Source organism: Natator depressus, chromosome 3 (genome assembly GCF_965152275.1).
Source record: "Natator depressus isolate rNatDep1 chromosome 3, rNatDep2.hap1, whole genome shotgun sequence".
In the NCBI taxonomy this organism is placed as follows: Eukaryota; Metazoa; Chordata; order Testudines; family Cheloniidae; genus Natator; species Natator depressus.
This window is the reverse complement of record NC_134236.1, coordinates 112,975,090-112,997,739: the sequence shown is the minus strand read 5'-3', so window position 1 is coordinate 112,997,739 and position 22,650 is coordinate 112,975,090. Positions and strand designations below refer to the sequence as shown.

Below are 22,650 nucleotides of genomic sequence, written 5' to 3'. Positions count from 1 at the left end.
ACCCACCCTGTCTAGGTGCTCAGCATGTTGCGATTACTTGCCCAAATGATCACTTTTGGCTGGTGTTGGATCCCCATTCTCCTTGTTATTGGGGCAGGAGTAATAAAGTGTTGTTATCCTTGTTGTGTGAATCATGGGCAGAAGAACTATACTTGACCTATCCTGATTGAGGGACTCAGCCTCAACTAAATGGCACTCGCTAGGCAGGGGACATGAGTTCCAAAGCCCAGAGAGTTGAGAGAGGGTGGGGACAAGTATTTGTATGTGGGTCCTGCCTAAGGGCTCAAGACACCATTTGATCCTTCCTCTCTTTATGGTGTAATAACAGAGCTGATTATGACTCACTTGAGAGTCTTGTTACACACTACAGAGCTGAAATCACTGATACCTAGGTCTAGCCATTAGACCTGCTTTGGAACAGGGTCTCTGATGTAAGAAACTGCCCAGTGTGCACCAGCAGTGAGGCTCCCCCACTAACAGATGAAATTACTGAGAACAGTATTAAGTGGTAGAACCTGAAGATATCCTGGCAGATCAGCAATTGACTGGCAGGGCAGCCGACAAGGCGGCTGGCGGAAAGGCATGGTGATCGGCCACAGAAGGGCTGCTGTCAGGGAGGATTGGATTGGAGCAGAGCCTGGCGAAGAGACGCAGCGATCATCTGGCAGGGTGATCAGAAGACAGGAGCAGTGCACTAATCGGCTGGCAGGGCAGCTGGTAGAGAGAAGTGGAGCACTGATCAGCCAGCAGGGTGGCCGGCAAAGAGGAATGGAGCACCAGTCAACTGGTAGGACGCTGGTGAAGAGGTGTGGTGAGCGAGTGCCCAGGCAGCAGAGCAAGTAAGGTGCCTTCTTACCGCTCCTTCCCCCAGGTCGGGAGGTGAACTCTGGGTCTGCACTGACCAAGGACAACTGTGAGTGGGATGCAGAGAAGTGGCAGGCATGTTAAAGGGACTTTTGGTTGCTGGACTTGAGAACCTGAGGGAAAAGAACACTGCCCAGCTTACTTGGGGGTGGGACTTTTGCTCATGGTTTATGTTTATGATCCTTGTTTGTGGTATTTTCCCAGTTTAATGCTGGGTTACTTCCCTCCTTTTCTTCGCTACATTCAGACTCCGTGCTTGCGAGAGGGGAGGTATTGCCTCTTAGAGGCACCCAAAGGGTGGTGTGTAATTGTTCCATATCACTGGGTGAGGGTGGAGGGGTCGAGCCACTTTTGTGTTGTATTGTTGAAAAGGAACCCTTAGATACTGAATCCAGCCCTTCTTGCTGCTAACTCTGACTGGCAGAGGGTTACATATAGATTAGTATGTTAATACATGTAACTACCATTTCAGCTCATGATTGTATCCGTCACCCCTTGCTTAAGCAGATTTGCAGTTAATACTTCCATGTGCCTTGCAGCAGTACTTACTGGAACATTCTAATGCCTACCATTGAGCAAGCTCTTCTTAGTTCCCAAAATCTAAAGGTAACTGTTAATGTATGCCAAGGGTTATGGCCTACATAACCACACATATGCAGGATACAGGCCTATAGGTTTCTTGTGTTACAGCTGGATATAATGAAAGCAGCTAAATATAGTGAAGGCAGGGCAGTGAATATAATAAAGGCAAGCTAGCCCTATGCGCTACAAGTACACCTGCATTTATGAAATCCATTATCACTACCACCACCAACTTCACTCTGATTGGATCACTCCCCTTCCCCATCCTTACCTTCTCGGGCTACTCAAAGTGCTGTTGGTCAGTTCCTCTTCCTGATATGCTTCTACCATGGCCAGAACGGTCAACCTGAGTGAAATCAAAGGAGTGCTCTTTTTTCTGTTTAACGCTTGAGTGCCCTGGATTGATGCTTGGTGCCCTGCTACAATGGTGTCATTCAGACACAACAAGGCACACAAATGAGAGTAGGCACCCAGCAATCAGAAGGTAATCATTGCTCCCATGCATTAGCGGGGTGGAGAGAGATGAGGAACACCAAGGAGATGCCAAGAAAATAAAGGGAGGAAAAGCAAATCAAGACAAACAACAACAAAACCAACCCAAAATCTCCCTCCAGTCTCATGCAAGCCTCTGACTGGAACCTGGCAGCTCTTCTCAGGTCAATCAAGACGTGTGCCATGCTGATGCAAATGAAGTAAACACATATGAGTGTGACCTTGGAATCTCACTAATGTCTGCTGTACATTTCCATTGTCACTTCATCCTGCTTCTCTAGTTCCTCTTAAAGTCTTGGTGTCAAATGCTTCCACCAGAGCAAAAGCACCTTACCAAAAGTAGAGAATGAATCTGATTCGCGTACTTCTCTACTTCGCCTGCTTTAGAATTCCTTTCCCCTTGGAGTAATTTAACTTCATGGAAACTGTTAGGGGGCTTATTCCTTCACCCACTTACTTCCCTGGTCCTTCTTGCATGAACAGAAAGCAACAATACCCGAAGTCCAAAGGTGCAAACAATTTGATGTTTATTGGGGTGAACTTCCAGTTTCCTTCCTTAGTGTCCCCCTTCCCAGCTCTGACACCACAAAGCCTTACACCTGTGTCCCTGCTCCCATTCCTGCCCTTAGCCAAACATGATTCCAATTTCCTCACCTTCATTCCCTGTTCCCATTTCCCCCTTTAGAAAACATGATTCCAATTTCCCCACCCCCATTCCCTGTTCCCATTTCCCCCTTTAGCCAAACATGATTCCAATTTCCCAACCCCCATTCCCTGTTCCCATTTCCCACCCACACACCCACCCACTTCCTGATTGGCTGCAGACTATATAGTAAAACTTGAGCTCTGCTTAGCCATACCTTAACCAATCATTTTCCTGAAATTTAACTAACCAATCCTAACATAGTGTAACATGATTTTATGTAACCAATTATATCCCACCACCTTAATTAGTTTACACCCAGCAAAATTAATTATATAGCAGACAGGAACAATCACAGAACCAGACAGAGATTATACAGACAAACAATAGCAAAGTGGGAACCATAAAGACAAAACAATACAGAAGTTAGGGTTTCACATCCCAGCTATTGATAAGTGAGTTCTTGCCAGACAGGATGCTATCAAACTAAGTTTCCTTTTACATTTTCTAGGCACTTGCCTTTCTCTGGAGGTGATAGGCACTGTCAGGACAGGATTGTAGTCCTAACAGCCCAATAGCACCTTCTTTCAGTGTGACTAGTTTGGAATGTGTGGATGTGACCGGTCGCTTCCCAGCTTATGGCTGCCTCTGTTGCTTAGCCAAAGGCCTTAGCCTAAGAACAGGGCCTCAGACTGTCACAGTAAGAGAAGGACCTAACACTGGCAGACAGTGATTTTGATTCTCTCTTTTATACCTCTAACTAGCCAAGTGATAAGAATACACCTAAATTCTTAGAGTATAGGCCTTTACAGACAGGCCTGAATATCTATATCCTAACAGAAACAGTTAAAATGCTTAGAAAAGTAGAAAAACATTAGGGAAAAAACAGAAATTTGTCCATCTACCCCCAAGTCTGTGTCACCTTCCAGTGCCTCTTACTTTTATCGGCCATCTCCATCTCCCCCAGTAGTGAAGGAAGGATTTTGCAATGGGCATGTGGGGGATCACAATACATATAAGTAACATTGGACAAATAAAAGTTATGCAGATAAGCTACATCTTTGTATAAGGCTTTACTTTCCTGTATGGGCTACTAGCACCATGGATCACAGAGCACAGGGGAAACTGGCTTCCATGAGATCCCTAGCCCCTCACACAGGTGAGTGGGGCATGACAGGTAGGGAAGAGGTGAAGCCTTGGTTCTCCCCCAGTAACACGCAAGGCAGCTGGCATGGAGGAGAAAGTAACCTGCGGCTGGCACAGATTACTTCCTTTCTGGAGTAAGGGGGGAACCAGAGTGTGAAATGAGTGACTCTCAGAGTCACAGCTTGTACTCTGCGCTGCTCCTGAGGAGGAGCAGCTACATGCTGCCCTTGACTCAGGATAGATGGCCATGTTACTTTTAATGCTAATTTTCATGAATCCTCATGGAAGGGAGGCCCATTAAGGTTCATTGTATTCCCAAAGCACAGCTTTGCCAGCTGTTGCTGAAATTTGAGTGGTGAACACACTGAAGTACTGCCACAACTTCTTTTCTATGCCAAAAGATATAAGTTACTGTCACATTTGTACGGCGCTATTCAAAGGCAACTGCCAAACCTAGCTTTCCTGAATTCATACTCATGTTGACTCACAAGGCAATGGACCAAGGAATCCACAAAGGCAGCAACTAACCCCAAGTAACAACCTGGTTCCAGCATCCATGAAAAATATCCCTGAAAAGAGGACATGTTTAATGACGAGAGAGAGAGAGCCGTACTACATCCTTTTACTCTGGTTAGGCAACTTTGATAAGCAGCCAAGTAAATGGGGGGTTATTTAAATGTCTAAAGTCCTTAATACCATTCTCAGGCACTTCAAAAACCACCCTACTCCAAATGTAAAAATAAACCCTACTGAAGGAACTTAGGTGCTGTAGATTACCAGATGGAAAAACTCTGTCAAGTGAGGCAAATATCATAACTATGCCTTGCTGTGCCAGTCCCAATTGAACAGTTGAATAAATGAGCTGGGAACACCACACAGGTCAAAGTAAATGAGGCCTTAACCTGCCAAAAATCTGTGGCCTAAATACAAACAAACATTAAGACCCAGAGAGGACCAACTGCGAATCACATAACCTAGGATTATGGAAAAAATCCAGCTGCCTCCATCTTTATGCAAAAGGCTGATATGGGGCATTGTCCTGGACCTAAACTTTGCTAACTTCCATGGACAAAGCAAAGGCATTCCTGGAATTTTATCCAAACTGAATGGACTTGCATAATGATCCTAAAATTAGCAAGTTGTAGGGAGAAAACATTTCTCAGCTGCTGTTGCCACTACCTTCAGGCTCTGTAGCCCTATTCCATTGAGGATGGAGAATTATGTCCAAACCACAAATTTTAAACCAAGAACTAAATGAGCCCAAAAGGTGCTAATTAACTACTTTTAAGACAACATCTCCCAGTAATCATCTAACCACTCACTGCCACAATAGAAACATCATTTTCTGATGGATTTAGCTAGCCAGTATAAAACTGCTTCACGGTCAGAGCAGGGAAACAAGTTCAAACATAGCGTAACATATAGCTGAGGTCAGTCATGCTGGACAATTGCAGCTCCCGTGCTTGGGCCTGGAAAAACAGACACCAAATACCTATGCTAGTAGCCAATGAAAGGCATTGTAGAGCAGTGCCAGCACCTTGGTGAGTTGATAGCCTATGCAGGTAGATATGCTCTAGTCAGCTTGTCCTATTTACAAATGGGCTGCAATGTAATGCAGCAGTTGCTGTGACTGTTAGTGATGTCAACAGTTGAGGCTGGAGAGGGAAGCAGTGTTGGCAGAAACACAAGGTGGTGACCTTCCCAACACCGGAGGCTATGATCAGCTGATGGCTTTTCAGTGACCAAGAGGGAATAAAATGGGTGTTTACAGTTCCTAGGAACAGGCCCACATCACCATTGGCTCTCTTACTTTCAGCCCCTGCACAAAGGCCAAGAAGGGAATGGACCAGGAGACTCAGCTAACCTCTCCCTCAGACACCAGTCTCTGCTGAGAGATGGTTGTGGCGCATTGGCATCCCAAATCAAAGGGCACCTGATACTGGTTTCCTAATGCAATTCTGATAGAATAGTATATCAATGCAAACCACGTAACGCTGGCTCAGCCTTGTGTGGACCCGCCCCACAGGTGTGAAGTTCCCCTTATGGGGGAACTAGTGGGAGGGGTTGTTTTTTCTTTCTGCTGCCAATGCCTCCGGGGCCAGATGCTTGGTGTGGGGTGGGATTGTTGTTGCTATTAGAACACTATTGGATCAACAGCATTAGCAAAAAGTTAAGCACAAAACGTATAGGCTGTGTTTCATCTGCTCCCGAGGTGACCAGGGACCAGCAGTCTTGCAAGGGCGGTGTTACTCCTTCCAGCTGCCGGAATGGCAAGTGCTCTGGCTGTGCATGCTGTTCTCCTTTTATTTCTGTTTTGTTACTCAAGTGCCTCTTTGAAACAGCCTGCATCGGAGCCAGTTGCAATCCCGGGAGGATGGTCAATCTCTTACTTCTAGCCAGCCGTGCAGTGCCCTCTGGTGCTCATGCACAGCAGGAGACTGCACAGCATTGGAACAAACTAACAGGAAGAAAACTAAAAGGATCATGTTTGGCAATTTACTTCTACACTACTGATGTTTACGTGCTACATGATAAATAGTAACTAAATAGTTGTGTCGGGCTAAATAGTTTGTGATGAGGAGCTTTGCTTAAGCGGGAATTGCAAATCAACTGTCAGGGTCAAATCCAAGCCATGATTCTGCCTTACTTCCCCTCCTGATTGAGAAAAAAAAAAAATGCTGGCCAGTGAAGACGCCATGATCTACCCTGGATGTTTTGTTCATTATTGGATCCAAGAGATAAGTGACCATTAATCTTAACACATTGAGTGCTCCTCAGGGAAGGGACCGTAGACACAATGCAGTGTATATCTTGGATTAGACCCCATGCTTTCCTTTGTTGTATGAAGCTACTAATACACTCTGGGGGCTATGCGCATGATAGAGAATAGAATACCATGGGGACAGATGCATGCTAATTGCATACCCATTGTGAAGTCCATGTACTGTCTAGTAATTAAGCATGATCCATTGTTTGGACTGGAAACAATGTAGCTGAAGGGCCAGGCAGCAGTAAAATGCTTGAATAGCATCCCCGAATAACAGTGCTATTCAGCCTTGTTGCTACTATATGTAGAACTGACTTTTTAATGAGGTATATCTTACTTAATCTGATAGAAATCAAATTTCTGATTCCAAAATGGTTTACACTTTGCTTCAGATTAACCAGATTGCATTTGATAGAGGAACCAGAGGATTTGTTTGAATCAGCCTGAAGCATTGTCCTCAGAACCACACTTTTCTGAAATGTCTCCCTTCCCCATTTCTCCTGATTCTTCTCCCCCTTGCTAAATACAACCTGCTTTCTAGTATCCTGGGTCAGCACTTGTCAACTCTGCTTTTGTCTTGCTTCCTGTTCCCCTCTTGTCACAGCTCACTCTGCAACATGCCCATGCCCTTTGCTGACATTCAAGCTCCATGACAGCCTGAGGCTGTATTTCCCCAAATCAAAACAATTCAGCATAAATCCAACTGATCAGACAACCCTCTCCCCAGACCTGGAGGCACCTACCTGCTCCCTGCAAATATCACTGTCTAGTGAGCTGCTTCTTTGCCTTTTATCTAAGGCTCAGGTGGCCTGCAGACTGTCACTTGAGTCCCAGCCTCAGACCCAATGCCTGAAAGGCAGCTGATTAGCCACAGGTGGGTCTAAGTCAGGGGTGGGCAAACTACGGCCCGTGGGCCGGATCCGGTCCATCAGGGCTTTGGATCCGGCCTGTGGGATTGCCACCCCCGTGGCCCCGCACGGCTCCCAGAAGCAGCTGGCACCACGTCCCTGCAGCCCCTGGGGAGGGTGAGCAGAGGGCTCCGTGCGCTGCCCTCCCCTGCAGGCACCACCACCCACAGCTCCCATTGGCCGGGAATGGGGAACCGCGGCCAATAGGAGCTTTCGGGGAGGTACTCACAGGCGACGGCAGCGTGCGGAGCCCTCTGCCCGACCCCCCAGGGGCCGCAGGGACATAGTGCCGGCCGCTTCTGGGAGTGGTGCGGGGCCAGAGCAGGCATGGAGCCTGTCTTGGCCCTGCTGCATGCCGCTGCCGCCCCAGACCCTGCACCCCGAACTCCTCCCTGCCACACCCCAACCCCCTGCCCTGAGCCCCCTCGTACACCCTACACCCCACACTCCCTCCTGCACCCCAACTCCCTGCCCCAGCCCTACATTCATGGCCCTGCATGCAATTTCCCCACCCAGATGTGGCCCTTGGATCAAAAAGTTTGCCCACCCCTGGTCTAAGTCGTCTTCTGTTAAAGGGCCAGCCCATCTTGTGACAAAGTGATTCAGGCATGCATAGCATTGGCAACGGTTGTGGGGATTCTGCGTTATCTGTCACAGTTGTCTTTGCATTTCAGAATCTTTGTAAGCTGGGGCTGGGGTTCCTTTCTCTCCTGTCTAGTTTGTATGGAGCCTTGAATATGTTTTCCCTGCCTTCGTGCTGTAATGGTTGTGTGAATACCAATAAAAGTAGCCAGACCCATCACTTGGGAGACAGCTAATTAGTCGCAGATGGGGGCTAAGCTCAACTCCCTTAAAGGGCCACCCAACGCTGGAAAAAAAGTCTGCCCACGCAGAACCTAAAAAAAGTGGCTTCGTTTTAAAATGCACTGAACACCCACAACACTTAGCGAAATTGATGCGGCACCAGTGAAAACTGGCTGCTTTGGGGTTTTTAAAAAAATATGTCTGACTCTAGGCACCCAAGTTTGAAAATTTTGCCTGTAAGCACCACAATATAACCTACAAAAGGAAAAATTCAGAGGTGAGAACACTGAATGCCGCTTCTTTCAACTGAAGTCAATCAATCAGGCTCTCCATTCCAGTCCCTTTCATGATATTATAGCTCAAAAAAAGGAGACATGTAAGACTGAGGAAATTTATTTACTTTTTGTCTATGAACAGTATGACATATAATTACAGACAAGGTTTGATACACAGGAAAACCCTTTTGTCAACTTTTTTTTTTTTTGGCTAAATGAAAGAGCACAATAATCTTTACACGTTCATATTGTTTTCTTTACAATACACAGCTTTCTCGGGTTGAAGCAAACTGTAAAGACACATTGGGTACTGGTATATTACAGCTACTTACATCATTTAAGAACAGCAAATGGAGAAAAATAAGTTATTTAAATACTGATTTCATATACAGAAAGTGCAACATTGTTAGTTGTTACATAACTTGCTTGACAGTTTTGTTTCCCCAGAAGGTGTCAATTAAGGATGACCGTATCTTGGACCAAAAGTATTATTTATTCTAAAAATAATACAGTACAACTGTACAGCCATGACTTGGTGAATTGACCTCTATTGCTGCTCTTAGGGAGAATGACCTGGCTGAATAATATAATACTTAATGCCTTTGATCACATTCCCATGCTCCCAGTTTGCATCCAAACCCAGTCTCATACAAGAGCACAGGGCCAGGGACACTGAGTATATCCTAGCTACTCAGATGGTAATACATGGGCATTAATAGGAATTTACAATTGTAATGCTGATTGCTAATATTTTGGGAATGCTCCTTCCCTTTCCAAATAGCTTTTCAAGTTAGAATTGCACACAGTGGACACAGAGCAGTACTTGTCTGAGCAGAGCGGATTAGCATTTCATCAGCAGGCTTCTTTTGTGCTTCCCAATAGCCAACGAGCTAACTTTTGCTTAGAATGTTGCACTTCAAAAGGAAATTGTAAGGAACAGGGTATTGTTGTTACACCAGGCAATCCCCCACCTGTCCACTGAACTGTACTGAAACCAGCAGGAGACGCTCACCCACTGAGCAGTGTAAGGCTTTTCTAAAATCAAAAATATATGCTAAAAATATAACACAAAAGAGGACTGAACGGCAGAATTTAAAAACCAGATCAAAGAGCAATATTAACAACAAAAATCTCAAGGAATTCAAGTCAGAACGGCCTCCTCATGGTAAAGTTCTGATAGGTGTCATTTGATTTCTCCATGCAATGAAATCATTCAAAAGTCATAGGAATTACAATGAGTGTTTGGGACATGGAGAGCTTCAGAAATCCAGATTGTTTCCTTCTCTGCTGGGACTCTCCTGTTATTAATCAGGTTGGGGAAAAAAATGAAGGTGAGGGATTTTTTAAATCATATGACTTCCTTTTCCCGTGATGAGCGGAAGTTGTTTTCCTTTTGTATCAGATGATGCTTCATAGTCAAACTGTGCATAGTAAGCAGTCCTTTACCCCTCTTAACTGCTCATTGGTATTCTGCAGTCTGCTTACTTTTAATCACTGGTGACCCTAGCTATCAGTGGATGTCTCAGCACTCCTTCCAGCTAGTGCTTTCTATAGACTTCCCTTTAAGCCTTAGAGAGGGATGACAGACAAATCATTGCTATAACAACCAAAGCCCATACTATAAGCATGTTGTTCTTTTGTAAGAGTCTATCCACCTGTGCAAAACATTCAGTTATGTCACACATTCCCTGATGCTGTCACACTAGAGCTTACTAGTTCTCCAGAGAAAAGCACTAATAACTTTTAGACAAAATGCAGAGGAGCTCTGGATCCAGAACAATTTCAGATGAGATGAGGAAGTGAATTAGTTATGCTGTACACATTGGTGTCTTTAATTCTGATGGCAGAATTTAGGGCAGAGTTGATAAAAATAACAGAGGCTGGTGACAACTGAAAATAGGTAAATAAAACTGATGCCTAACGTTACACTCAGAGCCAGATTATCGCCTTAGGTGAAATTTACTGCGTACCTGATTTAGGGTAGGCAATAACAATAGAGCACTTTTAACACTTCATTCATCAATCTGAATGCACTTTATCAGGAAGAGTAAGCACCATTATCCTCATTTTATGAATGAATAATTGAGCCTCAGAGAGGGGAAGGGACTTGCCCAAATTCACCTAGCAAGCTCATGACAGAGCTGGTAATAGAAACAGATTTCTAGGCCTGTACTCAGATCACTAGACTACATCTTTTAATTAGCCTGCCAAAGGAAAGCCTACTCTGTCTACGATGAAGAGTTTCCACTACTGTAAGTTAAAGAAAAGTACATAGGATATAGACACCAAAGAAGAATCTAGTTAATACTATTCATGGTGATCTGTATTTGGTATATAAAATGAGTGCCCATGTATAAAAATAAAATCTGTTAGTATCCACAGCTGTGAATGGGAGATTTTACAGTGGGTTAGACAGAAAACAGGATCATTATTTTATGGACAAAAAATGGTTTGTCCAGCATTCCAGAACGACACTTTCTTCTGAAGAGAAGAAATTTCAAACACTTGATACTGGAGGACATCAAGTTTGTAAAATTACAGCATAATTCATAAGACTCTGAGATTCCCCCCCCAGGCAGCGAAATTACTGCACTGATACTTTCTATGGGACACAGTTTGCTTCTTCGGTGCATTTTATTTCCCCAGGGCAATCTTTCATTTGAAGAAACTAATGTTTTGAATTGATATGGTCAGGATACCAAGTCAAAGCTGCAGTATAATGATTGACAGTATAACCCAGTACATAAAAATATGATTAAAATGAAAAGCAGTTACATATATACAAGGCAAGATAACTTTGAACTTTTTAATAACAGCAGCAAATGCAGACCACAGTGAACAGTTCGCCTGACAATGGAAACGCTGCATTTGCAAAAGCGCCTCTACAAACAGAAGATGTTACGAGACAATTTATAGAAGTTACTTTAACTGAAAATCACCCTAAGTGCCATGGAACGGCGACAGGATGAAGCAAGGTTGGATACAGATAAGTGAACACTAGATAACTGCTGACAAGCTGATTTTAAGGCAAATAAAAAAGCTGGTTGCTAGAAAGCAGTTACAAAAATGACTTCAGTTCTATACACAAAAGGAGTTTTGGACTCTGTTAGGTTAGTTGTACTGGAACAACAGAAATAGTCAATATTGTAAACTAATTCCAGTCCATTATTCTGGCCTAGCTAAAGGCTCTATGGTCTACAGCAACTATACCAAGCAACAGAGAGGACAACAAAAAAGGGTATGTATTCAGCACTTGATTGCTAAAACAAACAAAACAAGCAAACAAAAAACCCAAGAAAATTTGCTAAACAGCTTTTGCCGGTGAGTTGCACCTTGGCTGGTATGTGGCTTTCAGGGCTGACTCTAGGTAACTGGGACCCAGTATTACAGAGGGCCTTCTGTTCATAGAGACCTTGCAACAGAAACAGGGCTGACAGCGGGTGTAGCTGTCACAATCTTGTGGAAAGTGTGCAAGGGCCCCTTTAGCTCAATGGTCACATGGGGTGCTGTCTAACCACTGGCTAACCCTGTGCACTTTCAGAACTAAAAACTAAAAATTGTTGTTGAGGACTAAGGAAGTACCACGTCTCTGTTACCTGGTGGTTGCTTCTTTTCTCCTTTAGTTGCTAACCACAGAAAAAAGGAAGATCCTCTGAGGCGTTTATTTGCCTATCCCTGGGATCCACTTGCTTGATCCCGTTTGCCGTGCGGAGAAATTAGGGCAACACTGGTGCAGTAAGAAGCAGCGGGGTCTCGGGCAGTGCCACGTTCCAGAGCACGTTAAATCGCCTCTGGATCAAGGGGTTTGACGAGTCTTGCTGCTGCCAAGAGCTTGCTTATGTGCCTCTCCTCTGTGATGCCAGCTTCTTGAAGGCAAGTTTGTGACAGAGAAGGCACTTTGCTCAGCGTGTTGAATCCTGCTTCTGTGAGCAAGCTAGAATACATAGGCAGGCCAATGGAAACCAGCCAGGCAGTTATCGACGTGATCTGTCCAGGGGATACAGGTTTTCGGCAGATTTCAGTGAGCCCTCCACTCGGAATCTGGATAGAGAAAGAGAAAGCAAAATGTAACCTTTTGACTGCTCGGTTTTCTTTCAGTCTTCCTCTGCACCTCCCAGGCAGTAAGAATTTGATAGTTTTAGAAAAGGGATGTTTCAAACCTTGATAGCTATTTCTCCTGTGTGTGTTAGGCAATGAGGAAGTCATTTGCTCAGCACCCATTCTACTCTTTTTAACTGGTTCCCAATATGCTGTTAGTTGGTCATAGAACTATAGGGCTGGAAGAGACCTCGAGAAGTTATCGAGTCTGTCCCCTCAATCTGAAGCAGGACCAAGTGTACCTAGACCATTTCTGACAGATTTGTTTAATCTGTTCTTAAGAGCCTCCAGTGACAGGGATTCCAGAACCTCCCTTGGAAGCCTGTTTCAGAGCTTAACTACGCCTATAGTTAAAAAGGTTTTCCTTTCTAACTAAATCTGCCTTGCTGCAGATTAAACCCCTTACTTCTTGTCCTGCCTTCAGCAGGTATGGGGAACATGGATCCCCTTCCTTTTTATAACAGCCCTTAACATATTTGAAGACTTATCAGATCCCCCCGCTCAGTCTTCTTTTCTCAACACTAACCATGCCCCGTTTCTTTTTAAACCTCTCCTCTTACGTCAGGTTTCCTAAACGTTTAATTATGTTTGCTGTTCTCCTCAGAGATGCCAAGGACTGAATGGGCAGGGCGACTCAAATCTGCTCTCAATACTGGAAGTGGTTCCCCTCCAGCACAGAGGAGGGAGGGATGAGGGGGTGGCATGCTCTGCTGCTACCTGTGCTGTATCTCTGCGAACAGAGGCAGGAGTCAGTCTCCCTGGCTATGAATCCTGTACCCTTCACCATCATTCAATTAACTATGCATTTCTAAGCAAAGAACGTGGTACACAGAGACACTCACTGCCATGCGGTGCTGCTTCCTCAACTGCTTCACCCGGATTTGGTCCATGTTCGTGGCAACATCCTTTTCAGGCTGCTCTAGGTCTTCAGAGTATCTCTGCACCAAAGCTTCAGGAATCCCACAGCGACCATGCTGCAAATTGCCATCCAGCCATGCAGGAGGAAGGAAAAGGGAAAGAAAGAAAACCAGAAGCAATACAAGTCAATAAAAGGTTTCTATACAAATATCAAACACAAAAACGATAAGGGGAGCTTTAGATTTATCTGAGAGTCACAAAGAATGGAGTTTCATTTAGCGTTAACATTATCTACAATGGGGCGTTTGGGACACTGGTCCATAAAGCCTTTACCATTACGCATCCTCAAAGGGTGAAATTCTGGCTGAAGTTAAGAGCAAAAATCCCATGGACTTCAAACAGGGCCAGCTTTTTATCCAAAGTCTCTCTCTGCCATCAAATGGTTCCACCAGTGAAATCTGCCTCTGACAAGTTGTAGGGCAGCACACATTTTGCCATTCAGAAATTTTACGAGATATTTTGCTATTCTTTGGCTTAGTCAGAAAGTGACTTTGTCATCAGGGCTGGAGAAAATTGATTTTATCACTGTGGATTTCCTGGTTCTTGACTTGTACAATCTGGGAGATGTCTGACAGATTTAGGGGTCCTCTGGAGATAATGATCAGAGTTAGTGTTCCATTAGGAACATAGGAATTGTGAGACCAGTGGTTCATCTAGTCCAGTATCCTGCTTCCAGCAGTGAGTCAAATAGGCAATTCTGGGGTACCCTATGCCAAGGAACATTTCTTCCTAACCCCCATTAGAAGTTGGCTTTTGCCCTTATGCAGAATGTATTTTATACCCTCACAAAACCCTTCGTGGTTTTTTGACCTCTTTACAATTGGATTTCTATTCTTCACATAAACAGATTCATATGCACTTCCCTCCAGTGTGCGAACTGATATTCCAGTCAATAAGAGATCCCACATCATGCCTAGCCACTACGCCAGAGAAGTAGTAACCTCATATGGGCTTTCAGATTTAACACTGAATCATTTAAACAACAGGGTAGCAATAATATTTTTGTAAATTACCTTTAATATCCAGTGCAAATTAGGGCAGCTCTGAGAATAGCGGGTGGGAGGAGAGATGGAGAGAAGGCATCTATGTCCCTCCCCCGGAGTGCATTGGGTACAAGGTCAGGCATACCTGAGGATATGGTCCTGTGTGTGGAATTTAGTTTACACTAAGCTAGATGTGGCTGTTCAATATTAGCATTATTTGTATTAAGGTATCACCTTGGAGCTGCAATCCCGGACCAGGACCCCATTGTATTAGGTGTGATACAAACATAACAAAAAGATAGTCCCAACCCCAATGAGTTTAGTCCTCGAGATGTTATCCGTATCTCTGGTAGGACTCACATGTCTCATCAAACTCTCTTCCCTTCCTGACACACAGTAAGGCAGAGTGCAAACATGGCCTGTGTAGGACAAACTGCTCCATTTTCAGCCCCGCGCTAGGCAAGAGTGGAGTGAGATGCACATCTTCCCTCCCAGCAGCCAGGAACATGTGGAAGGAATGGGAGATGAAACTGTCTTTTCATCATACCCTTTCATTGCATCAATTCATGCAGCTGCTGCACTACAATGACAAAGTGCTGTCACATATCAATAGAGCATCAAAGCACCATTGCAAGATTGGGGTCTTCTCCCTGCAACTGCTGCAGTTCGACGCACTTAGAGTGGCACATCAATTGCCTTACATCATTAACATGCAAAGCATTTAATCGGATTGACTTTCACCATTTATTCTCTTTTTATCCTTTTTGCACTTCATCCAGCATGGACAATGAACCTCAACTGATCAGTTTCCCCTTCCACTTTCCCCCCCTCAAAATCAGCACTCATTTGAAGTGTGTGTATCCATGTATTTCTCCCAAACTCTTTTGTTCCTTTCGAGGGTACTTGCAAGGTTTTTGGACAGAAAAAAGTGGACATCAAAGCAAGCTGACTAATGTCTAATGCCTGTTGCTGGTTATGCAATTAATGGTAAGTCTGCAAAACTCGGTGATTAAGCTGGCTCCACCCACTCCTCAAAGTGAAATGTGGTCCTGATTTTCAAAGGAGCTCAGTTCCCATTTAGGCACCTATTTACAAGTCAGATTTTCCCAAAGTGCTCAGCACCCAGCAGCTCCCACTGTGACTTTTATGGCTCCATTTTCAATAGCTCAGCACATTGGGTGCTGAGCCCTTCTAGAAATTCCAGCGGGGGTCTCTGAACCAACCTTAGTTCTGAGAAGCATCACTGGTGTTAGAAAGGACAGACTGAATTAATGGGCAGAACTGTGCTGTCTTTCAAAGGGATGGGTATGGAGTAATCAGGGTCAGCCTGGATCCCAAACTCATGCTCAGATTACACCTTCCAGGAGTTGCCTCCTCGTTCAGCCCTCTTGCTGAAGAGTAGGGAGGTATGTGGTTCTATCCTCTCTCAAACCCTAGAGTTGGAGGAGACAAGCCCATGCTGGAGCAGCAGAGCTTGCAGGAAATGTAGAGTTCAAAGGAGCAAGGCCCCAAACAGCTATTTACTTTACTGGTATTGAAAGACTGCCTTTGGGTGTGAGGCCTGATATCAACAGAACAGACTGAGAGACTAACAACAGGGTGCCTGAAAGATATTTCCAGCTTTTCCAATGGTTTATAGAGGACGAACTAGCTCACTTGCTGACAAATAATGCACCAGATGCAATGAAAAGCGAGCGGTTATAAAGACCAGAGTTAAAATGTTGAGACAATAGCCTCTTCTCACCTTGTCTGAATATGGTTCCTCTGTGAGATCAATCTCTTCAGTCTGCAACTTGTTTTCTATCAACATTTCCAGATTCAGTCCTCTAGTACAAGAGACTTTCCTGGCTAAAGCAGGGCCTAGCTTTACCACATGTTGCTGAATGCTAGCAGTCTCAGAAAGCTCAGCTAGCCAAGGGGGCAGTGTGGTTGGTGGGGTACTGGGCTGCTCAGAAGAGGGCCTACAGGCAGGTACTTCCCGGCAATCAATGGGGCTGGATGGACTGGCCCTTTTTACTGGCAAACATGGTGCATCTGGACTTGAAAGGGCTCCACTTAGGGTCAGAGGGGGATGATATAGTCCATTAGAAAGGCGTTCTCGGCTTTTTTTGGCAGGGACCGGTGGTGGCTGTGAAGGATTTTTTGACTGAATTCTTGCCTCGCTCATGCCCTTTTGCTCAGCTTTCAGACCTTCCTTGAGTACTGGAGAGTTATCAGCCCTTTCAAGGTCATGACTGCTTTTATGATGATTTTCCAGAGGTGTCCTTGTTATGTTGTGGGTAACTAAAGTAGGCTGAGCCTCCCAGCATTTAAGCAGGTACTGAGTAGGAGTCCCACATGAAGTCTCTGTTACTGAGCAGTCCAATTTCCTAGCTTTTCCCTTCTGAGAATCAGCAGTTCCTTTACTTTGCTTAGGCAGATTGTCTTCTGCCCTCATGCCAGCCCCAGGAGCCTTAGGCTTCAGGACAGAGCCAGTTGTCTTTTTTGATACATCCAGTGCATCCTGAGGGAAAGAATCTACTTTCTTGCTAATGTTCGGTAGGTCAGTGCTGGATTCTCCTTGGAGGTCATCCAGTGAATGAGATCTTGGCCACTTGGCCATATTCTGGGTGCCATCCAGAGTCTCGCAGCTCCGGCAGACAGCTGCTGGTAAACTTCTGCGGTTCTTCTTCAAACCTGTGATGCTTGAAGGCTTGATGCAGCTCTTGGGAGCATGATGCATGCAGCTCAACCGGATTTCCTTCTTTCCTTGCTGGAGAGCTTCTGCCGATTTAGTCAAAGGCAGAGTTGGATAACTTGGCAGCTGGTTTCTGTTAAAGCAGTGCTCGCTGGCTGACTTTGTGGGCAGCAGACAGGTCCTCCGAGTCTTGCCTAAGAAAAAAAAAACATTACAAATCATTGTAGGAGAAATGTACAAAAGAAGCACCACCAGGAACTTGCATCACCACTAAATGCCTTTGAAACACAAGGATTCTTCATTGGTAAAGGAGGACATGTCTAGGTCTTGTCCCTTTTTTCTGATGTCTCTGCCTATGCTGCACTTCAATACAGTTCCACCCAGACTCGTTTGAGAGCTTCTAGTTTGATTAATGAGAGCTGCTTAATATCCCAAAGTAGCAAAATAAATTTAAGATAAATTCTAGTCTTTACCTAAATTTGCAAAGATGTCATGGTCCAGCTGGCTTAATACAACTTTTCTTGGTGTAGCTATAGCCTATACATTATGGTAACAGATTTGACCCCTACAGAGAAATAACTTATAAAATCAGACAGTGTTTGTAGCTACATTAGGTCAATAATTATTTGGTTTCTAATTATGCTTGAGAACTCACTCTTGAAGAATGGATTTTTATCCCTTAACGTTGTATTTCTTTTGAGATAATGTTTATTACCTAGAATTATGACAGACCTGCCACCCAGTTATTTCATGGTTTAAATGCACAGTGAGCTGTTTACAAAGGGAAACCATCAGGCAGCTTGAATTGTTTTGGGACTGCTATTGCACTAGCCTCTTTCCAGGGCTGTGTTTAGCAGTTGAAGAATTTTATTGGAGAAATGTGTTTTATATTATGAAAGGGAGAAGTGTTTCAAATGGACTAACCTTAGCATTAGTCTTAAATTGGAATGTCCTACTTGAGTGGAAAGACCAGGTGGTATACTAGTATTTTATGTTCACTGTTTGAGACAAAAATCATTTTATAAGAGCATGTTTTGCATTTTCCATAACAGGCATGGCTCCTGGAGTGGTTGATGGAGATGACAAGAAGCGCTGAAGATCTTACTAAGAGATGCAGCCTCATTTTTTCTAAAAGTTGTTTTTTAAAAAGAAGGCTAGGAGCACAGTAAAATAAATGTATGGCAGTTACTGAATGATTGTTTGGATCATTTTAGATAGCCTGAACTGGTGATTTTTACTACTTAGAAAAACAGAAAAGTCCACTTACAGAACAGACTCTGTACTTCTAGCTCCCTATAAACATACATTCAATCTTTTGGGTGCTGTACAGACTTTCCAGGGGCTGGATCCAGAAGGCCATTAAAAACCTGCCATTATGAAAGCAAAATGCTCCACATTCAGCTCCACTCCAGAACCCAAAACCTTCCCACAAATTCAGTTTGCAGAAGGTCCCCCATATCTGGGCTTGATAGATGAGGTTGGGTGGTCTTTCAAAAGGTTGAAGACCCTGTCACTGTGAACGCTAAGTCTCCTGTTTAAACAAGGCGTCTCAAGTGTCTCACGTGGTTGCCTCTATTGTAAACATCATACAAAGGGGGAGTCAGTCTCTAAGGTAGTCAAGACCCATAGCTATTTAAGGCTTTTTAGAATCAACATCTTGAAATCCAGGGCAAATCAAGACACACAGTAATAATGGGAAATACTGCTTGGTTAGGAGGCTGCTGCATTCTGCACCTTCCAAATGGATTTAAGGTGTATCTTTATCTAGAGTTACCCTAGTCCAATTGGAAATGACCAAAGCATGCATAACAGTCACTTTTCCTGTTAAATGTAAAAACTTTGAACTAAATCCTACAGTCCTTACAGCAGAATTGCCAATGGCGACAGTGGGCGTTTTGTCCAAGACAGGGTGTCATGATCAGCCATAGTGTGAGCAAACGGGAAAAAGCACACTACAAAAGAAAAAATATCAAAGCCACGATGAGCCAGACACCCAACTGGTGTAAACTGGCATAGCAACATTGACTTAGTGGAGCTCTGCAAATTTACACCAGCCAAGCATCTGGCCCTATATCTTCAACTCTCATGGGTTTTTTTTAATTTATGTGCCAGACTAGTACAAAATACATAATGTGTGTTTCTTTTTTTCTCCAGATGGAGCTTGGCAAATCAGCAACTTGAGAGTCTTTTTTACTCTGCCCATTCACTATTTGTTATGGGGCAGCTGCCTTTTATGGGGAGTTAGGGCTGTCTGCTTATAACTGCCTTAGGAAGGCCCCCCATGGGGGGCAACTGACTCCCACAAGTGGCTGATTAGTGAACAAGCACCTGGATCTAATAAAGGTTACCCAAACTCAGTTAGAGGGGAGCTGCAAAAGGAGACAGGGAACTCCGTGGTGACAAGCTCCCAGGAGACACCTGAGCAGGGAGCCTAGAGGGTGAGCTCTTTGGGGAACCCACCAGAATGGGAGCCCCATCAGAGGTACTCCAAGAGAGGGGAGCCGCCTAGACAGAGAGCTGCAGTCAGCAGGCATCCCCTAGTCTCAGCCAGACACTGCCCAGAAGCCCAGCCTGGCCAGGATCACCTGCTGTCCCCGGAGAAGAGTTGCAATGGACAGACGTCTCTGGACCCCTGACTCCAGAGAAGGATCTTACTCTGGTAGGGGCAAAAAGCCTAACAGCAGGGGCAGAGACTGGAACTGAGAGAAAACCCCTGGGGAGGAGCCAGAGTGGAAGTGAGCACTGGACTCAGGTCAGGGACAGGTGGACAAAGAATGAGGTGAAAGTTTTGTTCATGGTCTGCATTAGCTTTTCTGTTAATAAGAGACCCTGAGCTGGGGTGTGTGTGTGTGTGAGACTCTTTAGCATCTAACAGTCTCTATGGACTTGTTGCAACCCAGTGTGAAGAGAAAAAAATCAAATAAGGGCCCTCCTTCAACATCACACCCACTTGTGTGGTAATACACCAGCTCAGCCTGGAATGAGGTCACTATTAAAAAAAAGCCCACCAAACTATTTAATTGACTAACCCAAATATCAAATAAGGATAGTAGAGACTAGTTTTTCCCATCCTTGCTGTCTTTGGTCAGCTGTCCAGTCTCAGGAATAGCTACCTCATCATGTCCCAAGGATTGCTTGCTGGTTTAAAGTGTTTCTACTCTGAAAAATAATTCTGTGAGAATGACACTGTGGGCTTCCTGGTTTATTGTTCCTCAGTGGCTTCCGTATGAAAACTGGTCAGCTTACAGTTAAAAGTTGGAGTTTTCAAACTGCCAGTCCTGCAGGCTCAGTCTTGGATCTGACTGTCAGGCTGGGTTCTCTCTCTCTCTCTCTCATACTTCATGATCAGGAATATAAATTCCACAGACCAAACTGTACCCTCCAGTTACATTTGTGCAATACCATTCGTTAGCCTTCACTGGGTGCCTGCATTAGCACAGGATACACTGAGGGCTCAATCCTGCAAGGTGCTGAGCACGCGGCCCCCAGTCTGCAAAACACTTATGCAAATCCCTAATGCTAATTTCCCTGGGGCTATTCATGTGCTTCAAATTAATCTAGATTGGATCTAGCAAAGTACTTAAACACTCTGCTTAATTTGAAGCACATGAGTAGATTCACAGGAATTAACATTAAGATTTTGCATAAGTGCCTCACAGACTGGGGCCAGAGTGCTCAGCACCTCGCAGGATTGAGCCCTTGCACAGTGGAGTTGCACTAATGGTGTGTGATTAGCAAAGAACCAAGCCTGACTTTCAGAGTTATCAGGGATGACAGATTAACTTGTTATATTTGTGCAAAAAGCAAATTTGATTTGGAGTCACTGCCTTTATGCCCTTAATGCCTTTTTAGAGTGACTGTTCACACTGAACACCCACTTTCAACTTTACCTAGCTTTCAGTTATTTGCAAGGAGTCTTTTTAGGCCTGGAGGTAGCTTTGTCAAGGGGCATAAGGAAAGGCAACTAGACTGGTCGTTGCATCTTGATTAGGCCAAACTCAATTGAAATAATATAAGCCAGAGGTTTTATGCAAAGTTTTTGCATATTTTTGTCAGAGCTACACTGCACAACTAACAAGGACAAAAATCAATCAAATGTTCTTGACTGAAAAGTGCAGGGACTGATCTTGATTTAGTTTTCATAGATGAGAGATGCAAGGTCATTCTCAAATGATGCTTAGGCTTTTGATCAGAATGGTGAAGTCCCCTCAAAGCAGGTAACAACCCAGAGTGACAGCACATTCTGGATAGTTCCTTTCTCAGAGACCAGGACACTTTAATATTTTTAAAGACAGAACTGAATTTTCTACTATCAGTTTTTGCACCTGCACTGACGTTTGAAAGCTGTTTCTCAGTCTAGAGAAAAAAATTTCAGCTAAATGGCACCTAGAGTCTAATTACTACCTAAAGGCAGGCTACATTCAGAGATTTTAGAATTTCGTTTCATTCAGATTTAAAGTGCACTACTTTTAGGGGATGGACGATTCCTTTCAATACAACTTGCATTCTGAGCATTCTGGAAGATACTAAGACTTGGCTTCTGAATAATGCAGTGATTGCTTTGGATCTGAATCCTAATACATTTCATGTGCCTGCTTCATGGCAGGACACCATGTCTCCAAAACTCCACACGTGCAAAGAAAGAACTCATTTAATCTAAGAGGGAAATTTGTTTCTTACATTCTCTTGCCTGCTTCTCTCTCAGGCAACTTACAAAACGTGGCATCACTTCAGGAAGTTGCAACATTTCAGGAGAAAGGCAGGAAACATCCCTTCAAAACAGGACTTATTTAAATATTACCTCACAAGGGGTATGCCATCGGTTTCTGAAAGTATCTTAAAATATGCATGAGAGATTGTGTGACCGAAAATGTTGTACTCTTTCAGTGCCCGTGCCTCCATGGCAGCATGTTAGAATGTAGCCTTTCAGCCAGGGGTGGGGAAAGGAATGTGTTTTTCTGTTTAGTTTTTTATCTGCCTGTACATTTACAGCTCCAACTGTAATTCATTGACTGTCTAGGCTTGCTGTGAAGTTTACACACCAAAACCCATGCAACTTCTTCTGGTTCTGAAGTATTGTCTAGCCAGTGAATTGTTTTTACTACTAGAGCACAACCAAGTCCCTGCACCCTTGTTCAAAGAAAAATGGTACATGATTATTGCACAAAGTTAGTCCTTGCAGGTGCAGATGTGTTAGAGGGTATTTATTACCTTCACTTTGTTAGCAGTTAGGAAGAATACACTGGGGAGCATGACTGTGCAAAACAAGGCAGTTGAGAATGGAGGAGGAAAAGCAAGAGGCAGAATGGAAAGGAAAACAGAAGAAAAAGAACAAGAGTTTCAAATGTACGTAGCAGCAGGTTCTTTAGTCAGCGGTAGCCTCGATTCTGGTAGCTGTTCTGCACGGGCAGACTCTAGCACTCCTGCAGAACAATTTGCAGGAGACGGACTCAGTTGCTACCAGGAATAAAACCAGTTCTAGAAGGAGTTTTG

At 44.2% G+C, this 22,650-nt stretch overlaps 1 protein-coding gene across 9 annotated transcripts in view; it reads right to left on the bottom strand.

The window, feature by feature from the left end:
- Positions 1-8,674: 8,674 nt before the first annotated feature.
- SASH1 (SAM and SH3 domain containing 1) overlaps positions 8,675-22,650 on the bottom strand; it is an 835,969-nt gene continuing 821,993 nt past the window's right edge. For all 9 annotated transcript variants that reach the window (XM_074948572.1, XM_074948573.1, XM_074948576.1 and 6 more), the window contains 3 exons: positions 16,225-17,351; positions 13,422-13,553; positions 8,675-12,522 (listed from right to left, as the gene is read on the bottom strand). In XM_074948572.1, the coding sequence (XP_074804673.1) occupies positions 12,262-12,522; positions 13,422-13,553; positions 16,225-17,351 (1,520 nt within the window). In that variant the 3' untranslated portion in view covers positions 8,675-12,261. The remainder of the gene's footprint in view (positions 12,523-13,421; positions 13,554-16,224; positions 17,352-22,650) is intronic.